The sequence below is a fragment of the Odocoileus virginianus genome, chromosome 17, assembly GCF_023699985.2.
Source record: "Odocoileus virginianus isolate 20LAN1187 ecotype Illinois chromosome 17, Ovbor_1.2, whole genome shotgun sequence".
Taxonomy (NCBI): Eukaryota; Metazoa; Chordata; class Mammalia; order Artiodactyla; family Cervidae; genus Odocoileus; species Odocoileus virginianus.
In genome coordinates, this window is record NC_069690.1 from 17436228 (window position 1) to 17453602 (window position 17375).

At 51.6% G+C, this 17375-nt stretch overlaps 1 protein-coding gene across 1 annotated transcript in view; it reads right to left on the reverse strand.

The window, feature by feature from the left end:
• RAB11FIP4 (RAB11 family interacting protein 4) overlaps positions 1-17375 on the reverse strand; it is a 108273-nt gene that overhangs the window by 63615 nt on the left and 27283 nt on the right. The window contains exons 2-3 of the mRNA XM_070478728.1: positions 15438-15525; positions 13512-13600 (exon numbers count right to left, since the gene is read on the reverse strand). Coding sequence (XP_070334829.1) covers positions 13512-13600; positions 15438-15525 — 177 coding nt within the window. The remainder of the gene's footprint in view (positions 1-13511; positions 13601-15437; positions 15526-17375) is intronic.

The following is a 17375-nucleotide window of genomic DNA, read 5'->3' on the forward strand; positions in this document are numbered from 1 at the left end:
AGGAACTCGCTCAGGCCCAGGACTGGGCAGCGCAGGGCAATCAGGGAGGCCGGACTCCAGCCCCGGGAGCGCACAGTCTAGATGGAGGGAAGCAGGAACCAATGCGGCCCACCCTCCATATCTCCATTCTTGAACTGCTGGTCCACACGCCCAACGGAACAAAATGCTTGTTAGCCAGACTCTGATGAAGCATCCCTTCAACATCAAAGGGGAGCTGTGAAGTGTGAACTCCGCCACCCTTGCTGAGTCAGCAGGCAGCCCCTTCTCAACAGCTCTCCAAGCAGAGGCTGGCTTCAGATCCACCCTGAGGGCCAAGCTGCCCTGTGGCCCCTACCCCGCAGAGGTTCTTCCTCTGTTTATTCCTCCTGTAAAGAAATCTCCTCTTGCCTAACCCTTTCCTGAGATGCTTGCAGAGCTTCCTCAACATTGAGAGTTTCTTTTCCCCCTCCCTTGAAATAATCCTTTCAATTAGTCTCTTCTTACTGAATCCGAACTCATATTTTTTTTTGGGGGGGGTTCTTATTTTTTTGTTGTGGTCAACATCTGTGAAATTATTTACAATAAAAGACACTCACAGTTGGGCTTTAAAAAGATAAAAATAAGCCCTACAGAAAAAGCAGGTAAATAAGTAAATGAAAAGCTGATTCATCATTGGCTTTAAGTTTTCTAACTACCAAGAGCAAAAAAATGGAAAGCAAGTCTGTAGTTACAGCATGATTCTCATGATCTGATGCAAGAAGGAAATCAGTTCATCAGGAGAGACTTTTTCTCTGGTGCAAAATCCTAAAATACACACACACACACACACACACACACACACACACGATCAAATCGTGCAAAATGGCAAACTGGATAAAGTTTCCAGGAGCAATTTTAAGGAGGTTGAAGAAATAAGCTGCTCAGCATTGCCTTCCACTGAGCCAAGGGAATAAAAACAAAAATGCACGTCTGTGAAGAGGTTTCTGCAAGAAGGTAAGATGAAACAGCGCTTTCTGACGTGGAACTGGATACCAGAAACGGAAAGTCTAAAGGAATGAGGGGTAGTGTGTCCTCAGGAAAACGTTCTCCCATATCACTCTTCTGGGCTGAGCGTCTGCCTATAAATTCAGGACTGAACTCTTGGTGGAGGGAGGTATGATCCCTTCCAGGCCACAGCCGATGTTCACTGCAGCAGATAAAGGTCCTGACAAGCCTCTGCCTGGGTGCCAAACCCCTCACCCATCTCAGGGGTCTGTTCAGCCCGGATTAAAAATTTCCTTGAGGAAAGCAAGAAAATTCCAAGTTAGAGCACCAGAAAAAGCCCAGGCCAGGAGTGGTAAAGGCAGCCGTTCTAAACGAGTTCTGAATGGAGCCGCAGTGTCAGTGTTGAGATGTCAGCTGCCCAGCCCTGTGGTCACAGGAGCCCCCGCTATCCAACCAGATGCAGCGAGTGTGTACACAGCAGGTCTGATCTGGAAAGACTGATGCTGAAGCTCCAATACTTTGGCCACCTGATGCGAAGAGCTGACTCATTAGAAAAGATCCCGATGCTGGGAAAGATTGAGGGCAAGAGGAGAAGGGGACGACAGAGAGTGAGATGGTCAGACGGCATCATCGACTCAATGGACATGAGTCTGAGCAAGTTCTGGGAGACAGTGAAGGACAGGGAAGCCTGTCTTGCTGTCGTTCACAGGGTGGCAAAGACTTAGAGACTGACCAAGAGCAACGAAGCAGGGGCTGGGCGAGGCTCCGAGGCAGGGACTTGCGCAGTGTCCCTCCTACCCTTCCGTCCTGTGCTGATAATAAGGGAAGACTGGGAGAGAGTCATCAGCCAACAGGGGGTCCCCACAGAGCCCACAGAAAGTTCCCTCGAGAGTCAGACTTCCTGCAGTGTCTTGTATTATGTTCGGTCATTTTTACTGCCCTGGTCAGGAAAGGGAACAGCTGATATCCCTTACAAAATGTTTGTTTTTTTCCCTCCGACTCAGCGGGTGTGGTTTTCAGGCCCTGGAGCCCTCCCCACCCTGGGAGAAGAGTCTGACACAGGGGTGGGCCCAAGCCCCAGGGGCTGAATTTCTGGGATGCTAGTGTGGAAGGAAGTCTGGGACCCAAGCATCACCAAACAGCAACCCTGGGGCAAAAGGCATTCAAGTCTCCCAGTCTAGGCACTGTGAGCTCAGAGATTCCAGCATTTTCTGGGCACCGTACTGAGTGCCTTGCATGCATTCTCATTTTTTGTTTTTACAGTAACCCTGTGCAGAAGACACCAATTTAGCAAAAGAAGAAAGTGAGACGTGGGACTTCTCTGGTGGTCAAGTGGTTAAGAATCTGCCAGTGCAGGGGACCTGGATTCGATCCCTGCTCTGGGAAGATCCCACATGCCCTGGGCAACTACATCCATGTGCCACAACTACTGAAGCCCACTCAAGCCTGGAGCCAGCCAGCTACAACTACTGAGACTGTGGCCCTAGAGCCCATGCTCTGCAATGAGCGGGTAACCCCTCCAGTGCAGCCACAAACAAACAAAAGAAACTGAGGCTCAGAGACGTTAAGTAATCTGCTCAGGGTGGTCCACTAGTAAGTAACAGGGTCAGGATTCAAATCCAGGCCCCTCAGACCCCAAAGCCCATGCTCTTCCCAAGGTTAACTGAGCCCTTTGCCTCCGGGGCTGATCAAGCCTGCCCCTGGGGTGCCCACAAGTGCAAATGCATGAGTGCTCAGTAGTGTCTGGCCCTTTGCGACCCCATGGACTGTAGCCCACCCAGGCTCCTCTGTCCATGGGATTCTCCAGGCAAGAGTACTGGAGCAGGTTGCCATTTCCTCCTCCAGGGGATCTTCCCCACCCAGGGATGGAACCTGTGTTTTCTGGATTGGCAGGCAGATTCTTTATCACTGTGCCGCCTGGGAAGCCAGTTGGAGCCGAAGCTTGGGAATCCCTCCATCGCCCGATTCTCAGCCTGTGCCATCCTGCACCAGGGTAGTGACTTCCCCAGACACAGAGCCCCCAGGAGTCTGCTTCAAGAAAGGAGCTCGGAGAGAAAGAGAGCAGTGACGGAGCAGGCGGCTGAGCACGGCTCCCGGGAGAGCATGTCCCGTCTGTCACGGTAGCAGGCATGTGGAGACAGACACCACACGCCTCAGCACGGGCGGAGGTGATGGCGACTGCTGGAAACAACACTTCCTGCCAGAGGGTGGGAGGGAGAGAAGCAACGGGGGCACCTCCAGGCTCGCTCTTTCCACATCTTCCCAAGGCACTGAAGGGACGGAGGTTGGGGGGGGGGGGGTGCGGACCCAAAAGGTACCAAAAGCACGGTTGGTGTGGTCCCCCACCAGGACTGTCACCACCATGGGGGAGCTTGTAGGAGACGCACAGTTGGTGACCCCAGAGCTGTGTGGATCAGAGTCTGCACAGTCAAGCCCCCAAGTGATTCATATGCATATTAGAGGTTCAGAGCCCCGGTGCAGAGGCAGAGAAAATGAAAGAAAGTGAAAGTATTGGCCATTCAGTCATGTCCAACTCTTTGCAAGTCCATGGACTGTAGCCCACCAGGCTCCTCTCTTCGTGGAATTCTCCGGGCAAGAGTGGGTTGCCACTTCCTTCTCCAGGGGATCTTCCCAACTCAGGGATGGAACCTGGGTCTCCTGCATTGCAGGCAGATTCTTTACTGTCTAAGCCACCGGGGAAGCCCTGTACACACTAGCGTTTCAGAGTCTAGGTGCGGGGGCAGAACAAACAGCCCTTTTCCCGTTCCTGACCCTTCTACCTCCCCTCGCCGCACCGAAGTGTGGTTTTTACAGCCTTTGGCCTGGAGAGGGCGCCTCTCAACTGCTCCCGGGTGGGAGGAAACCCGCCCGCCCCTCCCTGGCAGAGCTGACCTTGCATTGCTGAGATGCATCTGCACAACAGGTACTGCCAGCTGCTCCTTGCCAGCACCGTGCTCCACGTGGAAGGCACAGCCCTCCACCCACGTGGGGGAGACAGACAAGACCCAGACGGTTAAGATCGCGGCAAACAGTGCAGACAAGCAGGGTGTTATGTCAGTGACAGAGGATGGGGCGTAGAGTGAGTTCCTTGAGATGAGTGTGCAAGGAAGGCTTCTCTGAAGAGCTGACACTTGTGCTGACCCTTGAAGGACACAGCATGGTTGTGCAAAGACTTGAGGATGAGGGTTGGAGGTAGAAATAACTGCAAGGCAGAGGAAAGGAACTGGCTTCCGGGGTTTGAGGAACAGAAAACAGGCCAGTGTGGCTGGAACAGTGAGGATCACGGGGAGGATGGGAGGGGAGCAGGTCAGAGGTTCAGGCAAAAGTGAAAGCTGCTAGGTCACAGTGAGAAGTCAGGGTTTAGAATCTGACCCTCAGATAACAAGCGATCAGAACCTCTTCAGTGAGGGAGTTGTAGGACCTGATTTAAGAGTTTGAGAGGACACTCTGGCTGCTGCGTGGAGAAAGGCAAGTGAGTGACAGTGCAGGGACAAGGTGGGGGGTGGTGTGATGCTCTGATAGGGTGTAATATGGAGGTGGAAAGAAGCCGTCACCTTGGGACTTATCCTGGAAGTAAAACCCAGCAGGCCTTGTGGACAGGTTGGCTATAGAAGGAAGGAGAGACAGTGGCCATGACTCAGTCCTTGGTCTGAGCGGTCAGGTGGGTGGCGGTGCCAGGTCCTGAGATGGGGAATGTTTTAGAGGGCTGAGAGGATGGATCTGGATCAAAGGGCTTAGTGCCAGACATGTGTGAAACACCCACTAGACATTAGCACAGGGTGCCCAGTATTTACATACGAGAGTCTGGAGCCAAAGGCAAAATCAGTGGGGAGACGTGCTTTTGGGGGCTCGGAGGTGATGGTGCATAGACAGCAAAAGTCTGGTAAGTTATTCTGGATTAACCGAGTCTAAACAGACACGATGACTAAATGTAACACTTGGATCTGAGTTCAAAAAGAAAAGCTATAAATACACTGGGAAGAAACTTTCCTGGTGGTCCAGTGGCTTAGACTCCACGTTTCCAATGCAGGGGGGCCTGGGTTCGACCCCTGGTCAGGGAACTAGATCCCACACACTGCAATGGAGATTGAAGATCCTGGGTGCCTCAATGAAGACCCGGCACAGTCAAACAAATTATAAAAGAAGAAGCAGCCTTCATCACAAGCAAAAAAATAAATATGGAGCTTACGTTAGATAATATATTGCTGTATCACCCACGGCTGATGACTGCGTTCTGGTTATGGAGGAGGGTCTGAGGGAGGGTCAAGCGTTTAAGGATGAAGTGGTCATAATGTCAGCGACTAGCTCTCAAACAGACAAGCCCCCTCCAGGCACCCCAAGTGTGTGCAGAGAGACACACACAGATGCACAGAAGGAAAACTGCCAACACGCTCACCAGTGGTGAATACAGGGCGCCGGATCTGTGGGTTCTCACTGTACTGCTCGCTCACAGCTTTGCTGAAAGTGGGAGGACAAGCACATTTGCGGGGTCTCTGTCAGTGTGATCTGCCCTGTTCTCGCACTTTCTGCGGGGCGCCCTGAGCTCTCAGAGGTTTTCAAAACTGGGTCGCAGATGAAGAACTCTTGCAATGAGAAACCCTCTCTCTACATGAGATTCCTGTTTCGGCTCTGACCCGTGGAGCCCCACCCTGCTCCCCGTGGGTCCTCGCAGGCCTCTCTGCGGGAAAGCAGTCATGGCTCACTGGCCACCAAGAATGTTCCCTTCCCCGGGGCCTGAGCACCCAGGCAGCCTGGCTCTGTGGGGGACCGACACCTCCCGCCAGGGCCAAGCGGTCCCAAACCACTCTCCCAAGAGGTTACTTCTGGGAGGAGCATGTGAGAAGGGCAGCCGGCATCTGAACACAGGCGCTGTGCCAGGCACTGGCCATTTTCAAGGTATAAAACTCTTCTCCCCACCCCCCACCCCCCCTACCCTAGCCCCTGCATTCCATCCTCGGGGAAAGTATTGATGTGAGCTGACGAGAATCCAGGACGCTGTACGGGTCACGGCTTCATGGAATCCCCCGAGGAGCTTTAGAAAGTGCTGACGCCTGGGTCCCAGCCTGAGAGGTTCTGGGTCCATTGATCTGAGGGACAGCTGGGCATCTGGAATCGTAAAAGCTTCCAGGGAATTCTAATGTACTGCGACATTGAGACTTCCTGCTGTAGATCCTTGGTTTTCAGTGTCAGGTGTGCATTCTAATTACTTGGGGAGCTTTTAAAAACAGATGAGTGGACCCGTCCCCAGACTAAATGAATTAGAATCTCTGGGAGGAGGGACCAAGGTATTAGTATGTTTTGAAAGCATTCTGCATGACCCCAGGTGTTGCTGGTGGTAAAGAATCCTCCTGCTAATGCAGGAGACTCTGATCCCTGGGTAGGGGAGATCCCCTGGAAGAGGACCTGGCAACATACTCCAGTATTCTTGCCTGGAGAATCACATGGACAGAGAAGCCTGGCAGGCTACAGTCCACGGAGTTGCAAAGAGTGTGACACGACTGGGCAGGCATGCAATGCATGACTCCAGCTTGAAGCCTGGCTTAAGAACTGTTTGTTTAGACGGTGCTGTTTCTGAGAACTAGCGCCCATCCTGATGTGACTGTATGCGTGAACTAATGTCTGTCCTTAAGTGATTGTGTATATGTGTGTTTTCCCAGTTACCTGTGTCAAAAATTTACTTAACTCATCAGTGAGGGAACCAGCAGGCTGAGATAGCTGCTTCAAAGGAGAACAGGAGAGATCAAAGTATGTATAGTCAATGAAAGAAACAATGCTGAGGGGACTTCCTGATGGTCTAGTGGCTAAGAGCCTGTGCTCCCAATGCAGGGATCATGGGTTCAATCCCTGGTCAGGGAACTAGATCCCACATGCCGCAAGTAAGTGTTTGCATGCTGCAACTAAAGATCCCACGTGCCACAATGAAGATCAAAGATCCCCTGTGCCACAACTAAGACCTAAGGCAGCCAAATAAAGAAATTAAATGTATATATACTTTATATATATAATATATTATAATATATAACAAATATATTTTATATGTAATACAAACATATATTTTATATGTAATGTTTAATATATATATAATATATATAATACATATACATATTTTTTAAAGAAAGGATGCTGAGAGATGGCCAATTTAGTTATGAACCTGGCTAATACCCTACAGGATAGTAAAACCAAACCTTTCCCCTTCCGCTCAGATTTAAAAAGACAAGATGTAAGTAGTCACTCCCTCAAGTTTGCTCAAACTCTAACTCAGTGAATCTAAGTTCTAAAAGCGGGCGTGAACTTGAGCATTAAGACTGGAGTAGGCAGGAGGTGGAGGCTTCCCCGGCGGCTCAGATGGTAAAGAATCTGCCTGCAATGCAGGAGACCCAGGTTTGATCCTTGGGTCGGGAAGATCCCCTGGAGAAGGGAACGGCTACCCACTCCAGTGTTCTTGCCTGGAGAATCCCATGGACAGAGGAGCCTGGTGGGCTACAGTCCACGGGGTCACAAAGGGTCGGATACGACTGAGTAACTAAGCATGCATGTGTGAAGGCAGGAGATGGGGTTCAAGATGTCCTGGAAGTTGGACTTACAAGACTGGCCTAGCCCAGCCTTTCTAGGGCAGGGATGGTCGGGGCAGAAGACAGGGGACAGATGGTCCAGGACAGACCAGGGAACAAACAGTAAAGGTCATCAACATCGTTTATTCTTTGGTCCCAGCCGCCTTTGGGTTAATCAGAATTTAGTTTCTTCTCAAAGATATGACTCAAGGATCTTTTTATTCTTACAGAAATTCTCGGGCTTGGGATAAGTAAATTATTCTTTCCTTTGGAAGGAGGAAGGTGTTGAAACAGAAAACACACACACACCGGGGCCATGTATAAGCGGAGAGGATCAGACCAGGCCCCTCCGTGAGCTCGGAAGCAGCCTCCTCCCTCCCCTCACCACTGTGAGCAGGGCTACCACCCACACCTTCACCAGCATCGCTGAATCAGAGCTCTGTTTGTCAGGAAAAGTATTTTTAGAAGTTAAAAGTATGGTTGTTGCCAGTGGTTTTAGAAATGCTTGCTTCAGACTGGATGAAATTAAGCAATGGTGGACTTGGACCTTCAGGTCTGACACACCCCCCAGTTTGGGAGAGAAGTTCAGGGCAGATATTTAAAACCTGTGCGGGCAAGACTGAAGCTTGGGGACTTCCGTGGTGGTCCAGTGGCTCAGACGCCACGCTCCCAGTGCCAGGGGCCTTGGTTTGATCCCTGGTCGGGGAACTAGATCCTGCATGTGGCAACTAAGATCAAAGATCCCCCGTGCTGCTAAGACCTGGCACAGTCAAATAAATAAATATTAAAAAAAGAAAAAAGACGAGTTTGGCAAAGCTCCTTCTGATTATAAGCCAGTTTGGGCTCAGGCGGAAGACCTGATTCCTAGCAAACCCCAGTCTGTTTTGCCCTCCAGGGACCCCGTAAGTATAACTCTGTAAAGAACTTCTCACCTGTGAGGTGAAGCGGGCAGGAGAGCGGCTGAGATTAAAAAGGAAAATTGGATCCCGATCTTGGCATAGACATCAACGTTCACTCTGTGAATCAAAGCTTTAAATATAAAAACCAAACACATAAAATAAAAATAAAACGGAAGAGTGTCACAACCTTGGGTAGGAAAGCTCTCTAAGTATTACATCAAAGGCGGAAGCCACAACGGAAAAGATTAATGAGTTGGCTATAAAAATCTTCTAAACTTGCTGTCATAAACAAAGTTAAAAATAAATGACAAGCTGAAAAAATATTTGTGATGTATGTCCAAAAGTTAATATTTCTAGTTCTTTTAAAGCAATGGAAATGAATACATCCATAGAAGTGAGGGTGAAGAATGTGGGCTGCCAGTTAATGAACAAAAGAACTCCTGGTGACCGATAAAGGCAATATAAGAAGTTAAAACCATATTATGATTCAAAAGAGCAGTCCTAATTTTAGCCTCTCAAATGAGAAAGATCTGAGAAAGCAGAACAGCCAGTATCCAAGAGTAGGAGGAATCTGACAGAATCCTGAAGAAAGATTAATTGACATCACTTTTCTGGAAAGGAATTTGACAGATGTATGAGAAATTCTAAGATTTGCATCTTTTGGATGAAAGAGTTTCCACCTATCAGAATTTATTTTAAAGACGGGTAAATGGGTCCCTCTGATGGTTCAGTCGTAAAGGCTCCGCCTGCTGCTGCAGGAGACACAGGTTCGATCCCCGGTCCGGGAAGATCTCACATGCCGCAGGGCAATTAATCCTGTGTGCCACAACTACTGAGCCTGTGTTCTAGAGCCTAGGAACCGCAACTACTGAAGCCCACGTGTCCTAGAGCCCGTGCTCTGCAACGAGAAGCCACCACAATGAGAAGCCCTTAAACCACAACTCGAGAAAAGCCTGTGTGACAACGAAGACCCAGCACCACCAAAGATAAACAAGTAAATAATATAAAAAAGTTCGGTAAACCTTTTCTGTAAAGGGCAGATAGTAAATATTTTAGGCCGTGTAGCAGCCAGTCAACTCCACACTGTGGTGGGAAAGCAGCCAAACGAGTGAGCAGATGATGGGTGTGGCTGTGTTCCAATAAAACTTTATTTACAAAAGCAGGCTGCTAGACTTGGCCCATGGGAACTGTAGTTTGGCAACCTTTGTCCTACTCTAAAACAATGGGGAACAGTTTAGCTACAGGAACGATTATACAATGATTATAACAGGAAGCCCAGGGCTTCCCTGGTAGTTCAGCTGGTAAAGAATCTGCCTGCAATGCAGAAGACTGGGGTTTGATCCCTGGGTCAGGGAAGATGCCCTGGAGAAGGGAATGACAGCCCACACTAGTATTCTTGCCTGGAGAACTCCACGGACAGAGGAGCCAGGAGGGCTACAGTTTATGGGATTACAAAGAATCAGACACAACTGAAGGACTAACACTTTCATATACATACATGTATAAAAGTGTATATATATATATAACCAATAATAAGGAACTGGTAAATAAATTTGATTGTCTTCTTGCAATGAAATATGTAACCATTTAAATTTATGCAGAAAAAAAGAACATGACTGCATTGTTATATAGATTAAGCAGACTAGAAAATGGTTTGTAAATGAACTATTAGAACTAGTAAAAAAGTTTAGTAAGGTTGTTATGACAAGTTTAACATCCAAAACCAAGAGGTCTGCTAGACATTTAGCCATAACCAATTAGAAAATATCATGGCAAAAAGATTCTACATTTAACAGAAATAGAAACTCCAAAAGAGAGTCATCCTATGAAGAAACGAGCAACGCCTATTTGAGAAAATTGTAACATTTTCCTGAATGACATAAAAATGAAGAGATATACTATGCTGTTGGATGAGAGAATTCAAAATTGGAAAAAACCCCAAAAATAACAGTTCCCTTCCATTGATGTACAAATTTCAAACAAAATCTCTAATGGGATTTAAAATGAATTTTGAAAAAAAAAGTATTCTGGAAGAGAAAATATACAAGAATAACAAAAAACATTTTAAACAGAGAATGACAGAGGGCTTCCGTTGCGGTCAGTGGTTAAGAATCCACCTTGCAACGCAGGAGACACGGGTTCAATCCTTGGTCCAGGAAGGCCCACCTGCCGAGGGGCCACTGAGCCTGTGAGCCACAGCTAATTAGCCTGCGCTCTGGAGTCTGAGAACCGCAAGTGCTGCGCCCACACGCCACAACGACGGAAGCCCGTGCGCCTAGAGCCCGCGCTCTGCAACAAGCGAAGCCGCCACAACGAGAAGCCTAAAGAGCAGACCTTTAGGCTTTAGACCTTTAGCACACTGCAGCTAAAGAGCAGACCTACACTTGCCGAAACTAGAAAAAGCGGCACACGGCAACGAAGACTCAGCACAGCCAAAAATCAAGAAATATTTGTTTTAAAGTGATCAGGACTTCCCTGGTGGTCCAGTGGCTAAGACTCCACACTCCCAATGTAGGGAACCCAGGTTCACTCCCGGGTCAGGGAACTAGATTCCACATGCTACTACAGAGATTGAAGATCCCAAATCCTCCAACTAAGACCTGGCGCAGCCAAAGAAATAAATAAATATTTTTTAAAAATGATGAGGGAGGCTTTCTCTATCAGATATCATGCTATAAAACAAGAGTAACAAACTGTGGTTTTGGCTTAGAAATAGGGAGACAAATAGACCAATACAAATAGACCAGAATTCAGAAAGAGACCCACGTTATATAGAAATTTAGCTCACAATAAAGGTGTGAAGCTTCAAATAAGTGGAGAAAGAGGGACTATTCCACAGTAGCAGTGTGAATGACCGGCAACATTAGGAAAATGCCAGATATTATCCTTCACCGTAAACAGCGACACGGATGGAAGCGAGAGTGAGTTTTCCACCAGCAGAGAGAAAATGGGGCTGGTGGGATGCAAAAGCCCCCTACCCAGACGGACTCACACTGTCTGGACAGCAGGCCCAGAGCCTCTGCAGCGACGGTCAATGGTGGGGGTGTTTGAGGGACCTGGAAGAGGGGTGAGTGGGGTGGGGTGCCCTAAGGATGCAGGGTTTGCATCAGTTTACCAACCAGCAACATAAAGCATTTCACTAGTTTACGAGGTCCCCGCCCCACCCTGAGAGTGGGGGGACGGGTAAAGGCCAGGAGGGCAGGCTCCTGTGTTTCAACCACCCTGTGTCATCATCATCATCCACACTTGGTCCCAAACCCCTCCTCCCCGAGTGGCACCTGGGAAGCCCAAGTAACCTTCCAGGCGTGCTCTGGCTTGGTCGGTCTCGAGCTGACCCCTAGGGGACACGAGGGACACAGCAGGGCGCTGAGGGAGCAGGACTGCAAGATGAGGCCCCCTCAGCTCCCCCAACCTGAGGAGCCGTGGTCTCGCCCCCCCGGCCTTCAGCCGAACGGACCCCACGGCTGCCCAGACGGTGCAGGAGCCCGAGCCCCGGCAGGAAGGGCTTCATCCACATCACGGGGCCTCCAGGACTGTAGCCCGGCTCCTCTGTCCATGCGTCCCCAGGCCTTCTCAGCCCCTCCCTGTGGGAGCCCGCCGGCCCAGCAGGCTGGCTTCGCACTGTCCCCCTCCCCTCCCAGCACCCAGGACCCCGTGGTGAGGAGCAGAGCCTCAATCACGCACGCTGCCCCGAGGCTGCCCAGTGCGTGCAGTGATCGACGGCCACCTTGCTGGGCTCCGGCCACCAGAGCCCCCTGCACGGGTCAGACCTACGTGAGGGGCAGAAAAGAGCCCACTGGGACGGGCTTACACCGAAAGTCTCGAGAGAGGCGTTGTGGGGAGTGTTAGGGTTGCTGAGATTCCATTGACCTGGTCTCTCTGCTTTTCTGTAACCCCCAGATTCTACGAAATAACAATGCTGCTTGAAAAAGAGGCGCACCCTCTCGGAGGCCAACTCCTCCAGGCCCACCTCTCCCCTCTTCTCCAGCTGCCGGTGTGGACAGCCTCGTGTGGAGGCCATGGAAGCAGCCCACGGCTGCAGAACAGACCCGGCCCCCGGGCGACTGGCAGCCCAGCCGGGGCTCCCCTCTGACCTCCAGCTCCTCACACGCAGGTCCTTATTTTGACGTGATTTTGAAACACTATCCAAGGGTGAAAGAAAGATGCGGATTTCAGCCTGCTTCTCATACGAATCTCCAAGACACTGCACGTGGAGGAAGGGGATTCTCTTGTATTAGCAGCCAGTTTCCTCACTGAATCACCAGACTGGTATGGTGAGCCCTACTTCACAACTGCGGGAACTGAGGCTCAGAGGGGTTGCCAGTAACATGCCTGGGTTTGCAGGCTAGTCAGTGGCCGAAATGGAGTGCGGACCCAGTTTGGAAGGGCCTCACGGCCCACTTCCTTGCCTTGCGTCCTATTCAACCGACGAGGGGCTCACTCCCCAGAGCTCCGGGACACTACAAGTTTGTCCTGCTTTCAGGGTCCTCTGCCCAAATGTATCTTCACCCCACATCCTCTGGCCCTCCCAAGGCAGGCCTGGAGCCCTCACTGTTGGCCTCTGTGGCTCCTGGAGTCCACTCGCTTCACTCATCCCTGCGGGGCCCCTGTTTCGGGCACACCACCGTGGGGTCCAACCCCCTAAGCCCTACCTTGGAGGCCCTGACCTACACCTGGTCTCCGCCACCTTTGAGCCTTGGCCTTCTCTAACACCATTTGCTGGGCAGCTTCTGGGTATTATGGCCCTGTCAACTGAAAAAAATATGGACACCCGGCTGGTGTCGGAGAAAAGAGAGACACTGTCACCCCACCTGCTGCTGACCAGCAGCTGACACTTGCCCCCCGGGACACAGCTTCTCCTCGGAGCGCAGAGCGGGGTGAAGGTGCCTGGTGAGGGCCTCCAGCTCCCCCACCCCCTGCAGGGGCTTGCGTTGCTCCAATTTCAAAATCTGTTTCTTGACTCTGAAGCCAAAGGGCCCTCAGAGGGGGCTCTGGTGTCTTCCTGGCACCAGAAACATGAAGCAAAGGCAAGAAGACCACGCGGGGCCAGATGGGCGGCTGGAGGCTCCCCCTCCCCTCCCCACAGACACCCTCTGACCTGCTCCACACAGTCCGGGATCTCGGGTGCGCAGGGCAGCGTGCCGGCGCTCTCCACGGACAGCACGTCCTTCAGCAGCTCCTCACACCCTGTGGATGGGACAGACAGACAGACAGACAGAGCAGGGTCAGGGCTGGAGCCCAGCCCAGCAGTTTTGCTCCTGATGAATGAGCCTTGGGTGGGGAGGGCTGCTGGGAGGCAGATAACCCAAGTCTCCAAGAGACCAACTGATTGTTCAAAGGCAGAGAGATGGGGCACCCAGTTAGTAGAAAAGCCAGGCCAGGCCTGGGTGCAGGGAGCCGAGACAGGCTCTTGCCCTCCAGATGTTCTTCCACTAGGACTAACCTCAATAGGGAACACACAGAAGACAGACTCCCAAATGTGGAGGGCAAGCCACAGGCAAAGAGAATCCAGGAGGCCTTCCTGGAGGAGAGGATGCAAGGCCATATTACCTGCCTGGCTCCAGGGACTCCAAACACATACGGAGTTTGCAGGACCCTTCACAGCCCTGCGAGCTCCAGAACATCGAGGGTAGGACCACCTTTAGGAAGATGCTACCTCCAGCTGACTCATTACACAACGGCCTCCCTCCCCTGAGCAAATGCCCCCAGATCATATGTAAAAAAAGGTGTGCAATACCGTGACTTATAAGAAATACATATTTGGTCTTCATTTTGGATTTCAACCAAACAGTTCCTGACTCACAGCTCCCAAAACCCTCGGAATTTCCTACATGTTGAGAGTGAAAAAGGAATCATTTTATGTTAAAGAGGTGACTTGTGAACCCACCCAAGAATGGGGGCTGGTCACCAGGAGAACCAGCCAGGTGATTAGAGGACTGAACTTTCAGTCCAGGGAGGGGAGAAGGCCTGAAGGTTGGATTCATCATCAGTGTCCAAAGATTTAATTGGTCATAACTATAATGAAGCCTCCACAAAACTCCAAAGGACCAGGTGATAGAGCTTCCAGGTTGGTGCACACGTGGAGATTTGGGGAGAGTGGTGCCCTCCAGAAGGCATGCACGCCCGACACCTTTCCCCAGTCCTGGCCCCACCTCCCATCTGACTATTCCTGAGTTGTATTCTTTTGCAATAAATTGGTAATCGAGTAAGTAAAATGTTTTTCTGAGTTTTGTGAGCTGCTCTGGTAAATTAAGGGTTTCCCTGGTGGCTGAGTGGTAAAGAATCTGCCTGCCGTGCAAGAGACAAGGGTTCAATCCCTGGGCTGGGAAGAGTCCCTGGAGAAGGAAATGGCAACCCACTCCAGTATTCTTGCATGGGAGACCCCATGGACAGAGGGGGCTGGTGGGCTACAGTCCATGGGGTCGCAAAAGAGTGGGACACAACTTAGTGACTAATGGTTTCAAAGGGAAGAAAGGAAGGAATTCAGAGGAGTTAGGAGGAGGGATGGGGGGGGATGGAACAAATGAAGGGAACTCAGAAGGGAGGGTGGGAGATGAGGGGACCAGCTCCATCCCGGTTTGCCCAGAACTGTCCTGGTTTTAGAATTGGAAGTCTCATGTCCTGGGAAACTCCTCAGGGGTCTGATCGTCCTTGAGGGAGACGAGCATCCTCAGGAGGTGGAGGGGGAGAGAGGAAAGGACAGCAAAGAGGGAGCCGTTCCAGGGCGAGGAACAGGCACCAAGGCCAGAGAAGACTGTCCGGCCAGTCCAGTTGCCTGGCTCCAGGCATGGGACTCCAGGGCAGAGATTCAGAGCCACACATCGCCCTTCCCCAGCGGGTGCAGCCGTGGGAGCCCAAGGCCCGGTCTCTTCAGCACCCCCTGGGGACTCAACACTTCCGGAACACAGCCTGGGCTCCCGGGACCCCCACGGGAGGAATCTGAGCTGAAACCCAAGTCACACCAGCCTCCCAGACAGACAGGATCCCGGGAGCCCCTGGGACCCCCTCCCCCAGAAGATCTCACCTTTCATGGCGAACACCCCTCGGCAAAAGTCCTTGAAGTTGATTCTCCCCAGGTCGTTGGGATCCAAATACTTCACGAGTTTTTCCACCTGTGGGAAGGAAGGAGGGACAGGCATGAGGCCCCTAGGACGCCCCAGAGCTGGGGTGAGGCTAGCCAGGGGAGAGGGCTTGTCACCTGAGCCACGGGGACACCGGAGGTCCTCTCCAAGCCCTTGCCCCCTCAGTGGGATCAGTGCCCGCCTCAGACTATGGGGAGCCCACTTTATTCTGAGGTGGTTATTCTTACGAGTGAGGAAAAGCAAATACCTTCCCACAGTGCTCAGAACCTGGGTTTGTTTGGGCGGAACTTCTGTCTCCAGGCTGTTTCTGCAAAGACTGGAAAACAAACGCTCTGGAGCCCCCTGCAATTACGGGGACGTGCCAGTGGGCTGTGGAAGATGAGTGGCAAGGCCAGACCCTACACGGGAAAGCACCCTTCCTCCGTCTCCAAGCTTGCTGACCAGGCTTCTCCACGCAGTGCGAGTCCGGGGGGTGAAGGGTGGGCAGAGGTTACGTCCTGTTTCTGTAACCTCCCCGCCACTGAACCTGGCACCCAGCGGGCCCCCAGAAAAGGCTAGAAGAATCCCAGGGAAGGAGGAAAGTGGCTTCCTACCAGCTCCCATCCTGGCCGGTGGTGCCTCAGCACTGCAGCTGTCCCCCCGCCCCACCCCATCACTCAGGCAGCCTCTGACACTGCCAGGCAGTGACATGGCTCCTGAGGATAGCGATGCCCAGGTGGTACCTGCAGGGCGGCGGGGAGCCCACCCGCCTCCTTCCCTCCTGCCCTCTCATCAGCGGCAATGTAGGGGGGCTATGCATGCAGGGATGGGTTGGGGCTCCCGGTGTTCACCCCTACAATCCTCTCCATGGTCGGGAGCTGTGCTTTAATTATCTCTGATGAGGGTCAAGGTCAGAGTCACCCCTGAGTGCTGAATGGCTGATGTGGAGGTTGATCTCAACCTCGGATCCACGTAAGGGGAGGCAGGCTGTGGATTCCGTAATCGGTGGGTGGAGTACCTGACTCCCCAGGGCTGGGAGACACTGGGGGAGGGGGGCAGGCTGTCCTTCTCCCTGCCTCCGGGGAAAGCCAGCCTGGAGCAGAGGTGCCAGGGTCCTTGATGACAGGCAGATAGATGAGGGTCCCTGCGAAGTCCCTGGAACGCCCCTGAGCTGTGGGCCCAGGACTCCCCCAGGGTCTTCAAAGAGGGAAGGTCCCAGAACACAGCGGGTGTGAATTAGTGGCACACCACCTGCTGTCCAGTCGTTTGGTTTTTTAAATTTTCTTATTTTAATGTAAGTTGTCTTTAAATTTAATCAGTCCCTTCTCCAGGGGATCTTTTTGACCCAGGGATCGAACCTGGGTCTCCCGCATCGCGGGCAGATTCTTACCGCCTGAGCCACTGGGGGAGCCCAGTAAAAAATGGCTTATTGTAATTGTACAGCCCTTTAAAAAACAGACAGAGCTCACCAAGGGCTTGCTGTGAACTCTGGCGGACTAGTCTCATCTGATCCTTACAAAAGCTACTGTTATAGTCTCCCGTTGTTGTTGAGGAAACTGAGACTCTGACATTTAGAGAGGTTAAGAATTTAGACAGTCCCTGTAGTGGTAACTCCTCCTTGACCCCGGGTCCCACTGACCCTGTACTTCCCAGAGGCGGCTCTTGCCAGGCTATCTGCACCAAGATGCTCTTTCGCTCTCCTGGCCGCTTATGCATGGAAGGAGCTTTAGCCTCTATGGCTGGACTCCCCTCACCTTGATCACCGAGAGCATCAGCCTTCCTGGATACTAGATAGGCTTTTGCCAGTACCCCTGGGTGTGTGTGGCGGGGGATTCAGCTGACCCAGCCCTTGATTTTACAGATGAGGGAGCTAAGGTCCAGGGATGGAGAGGGGCTTGCTC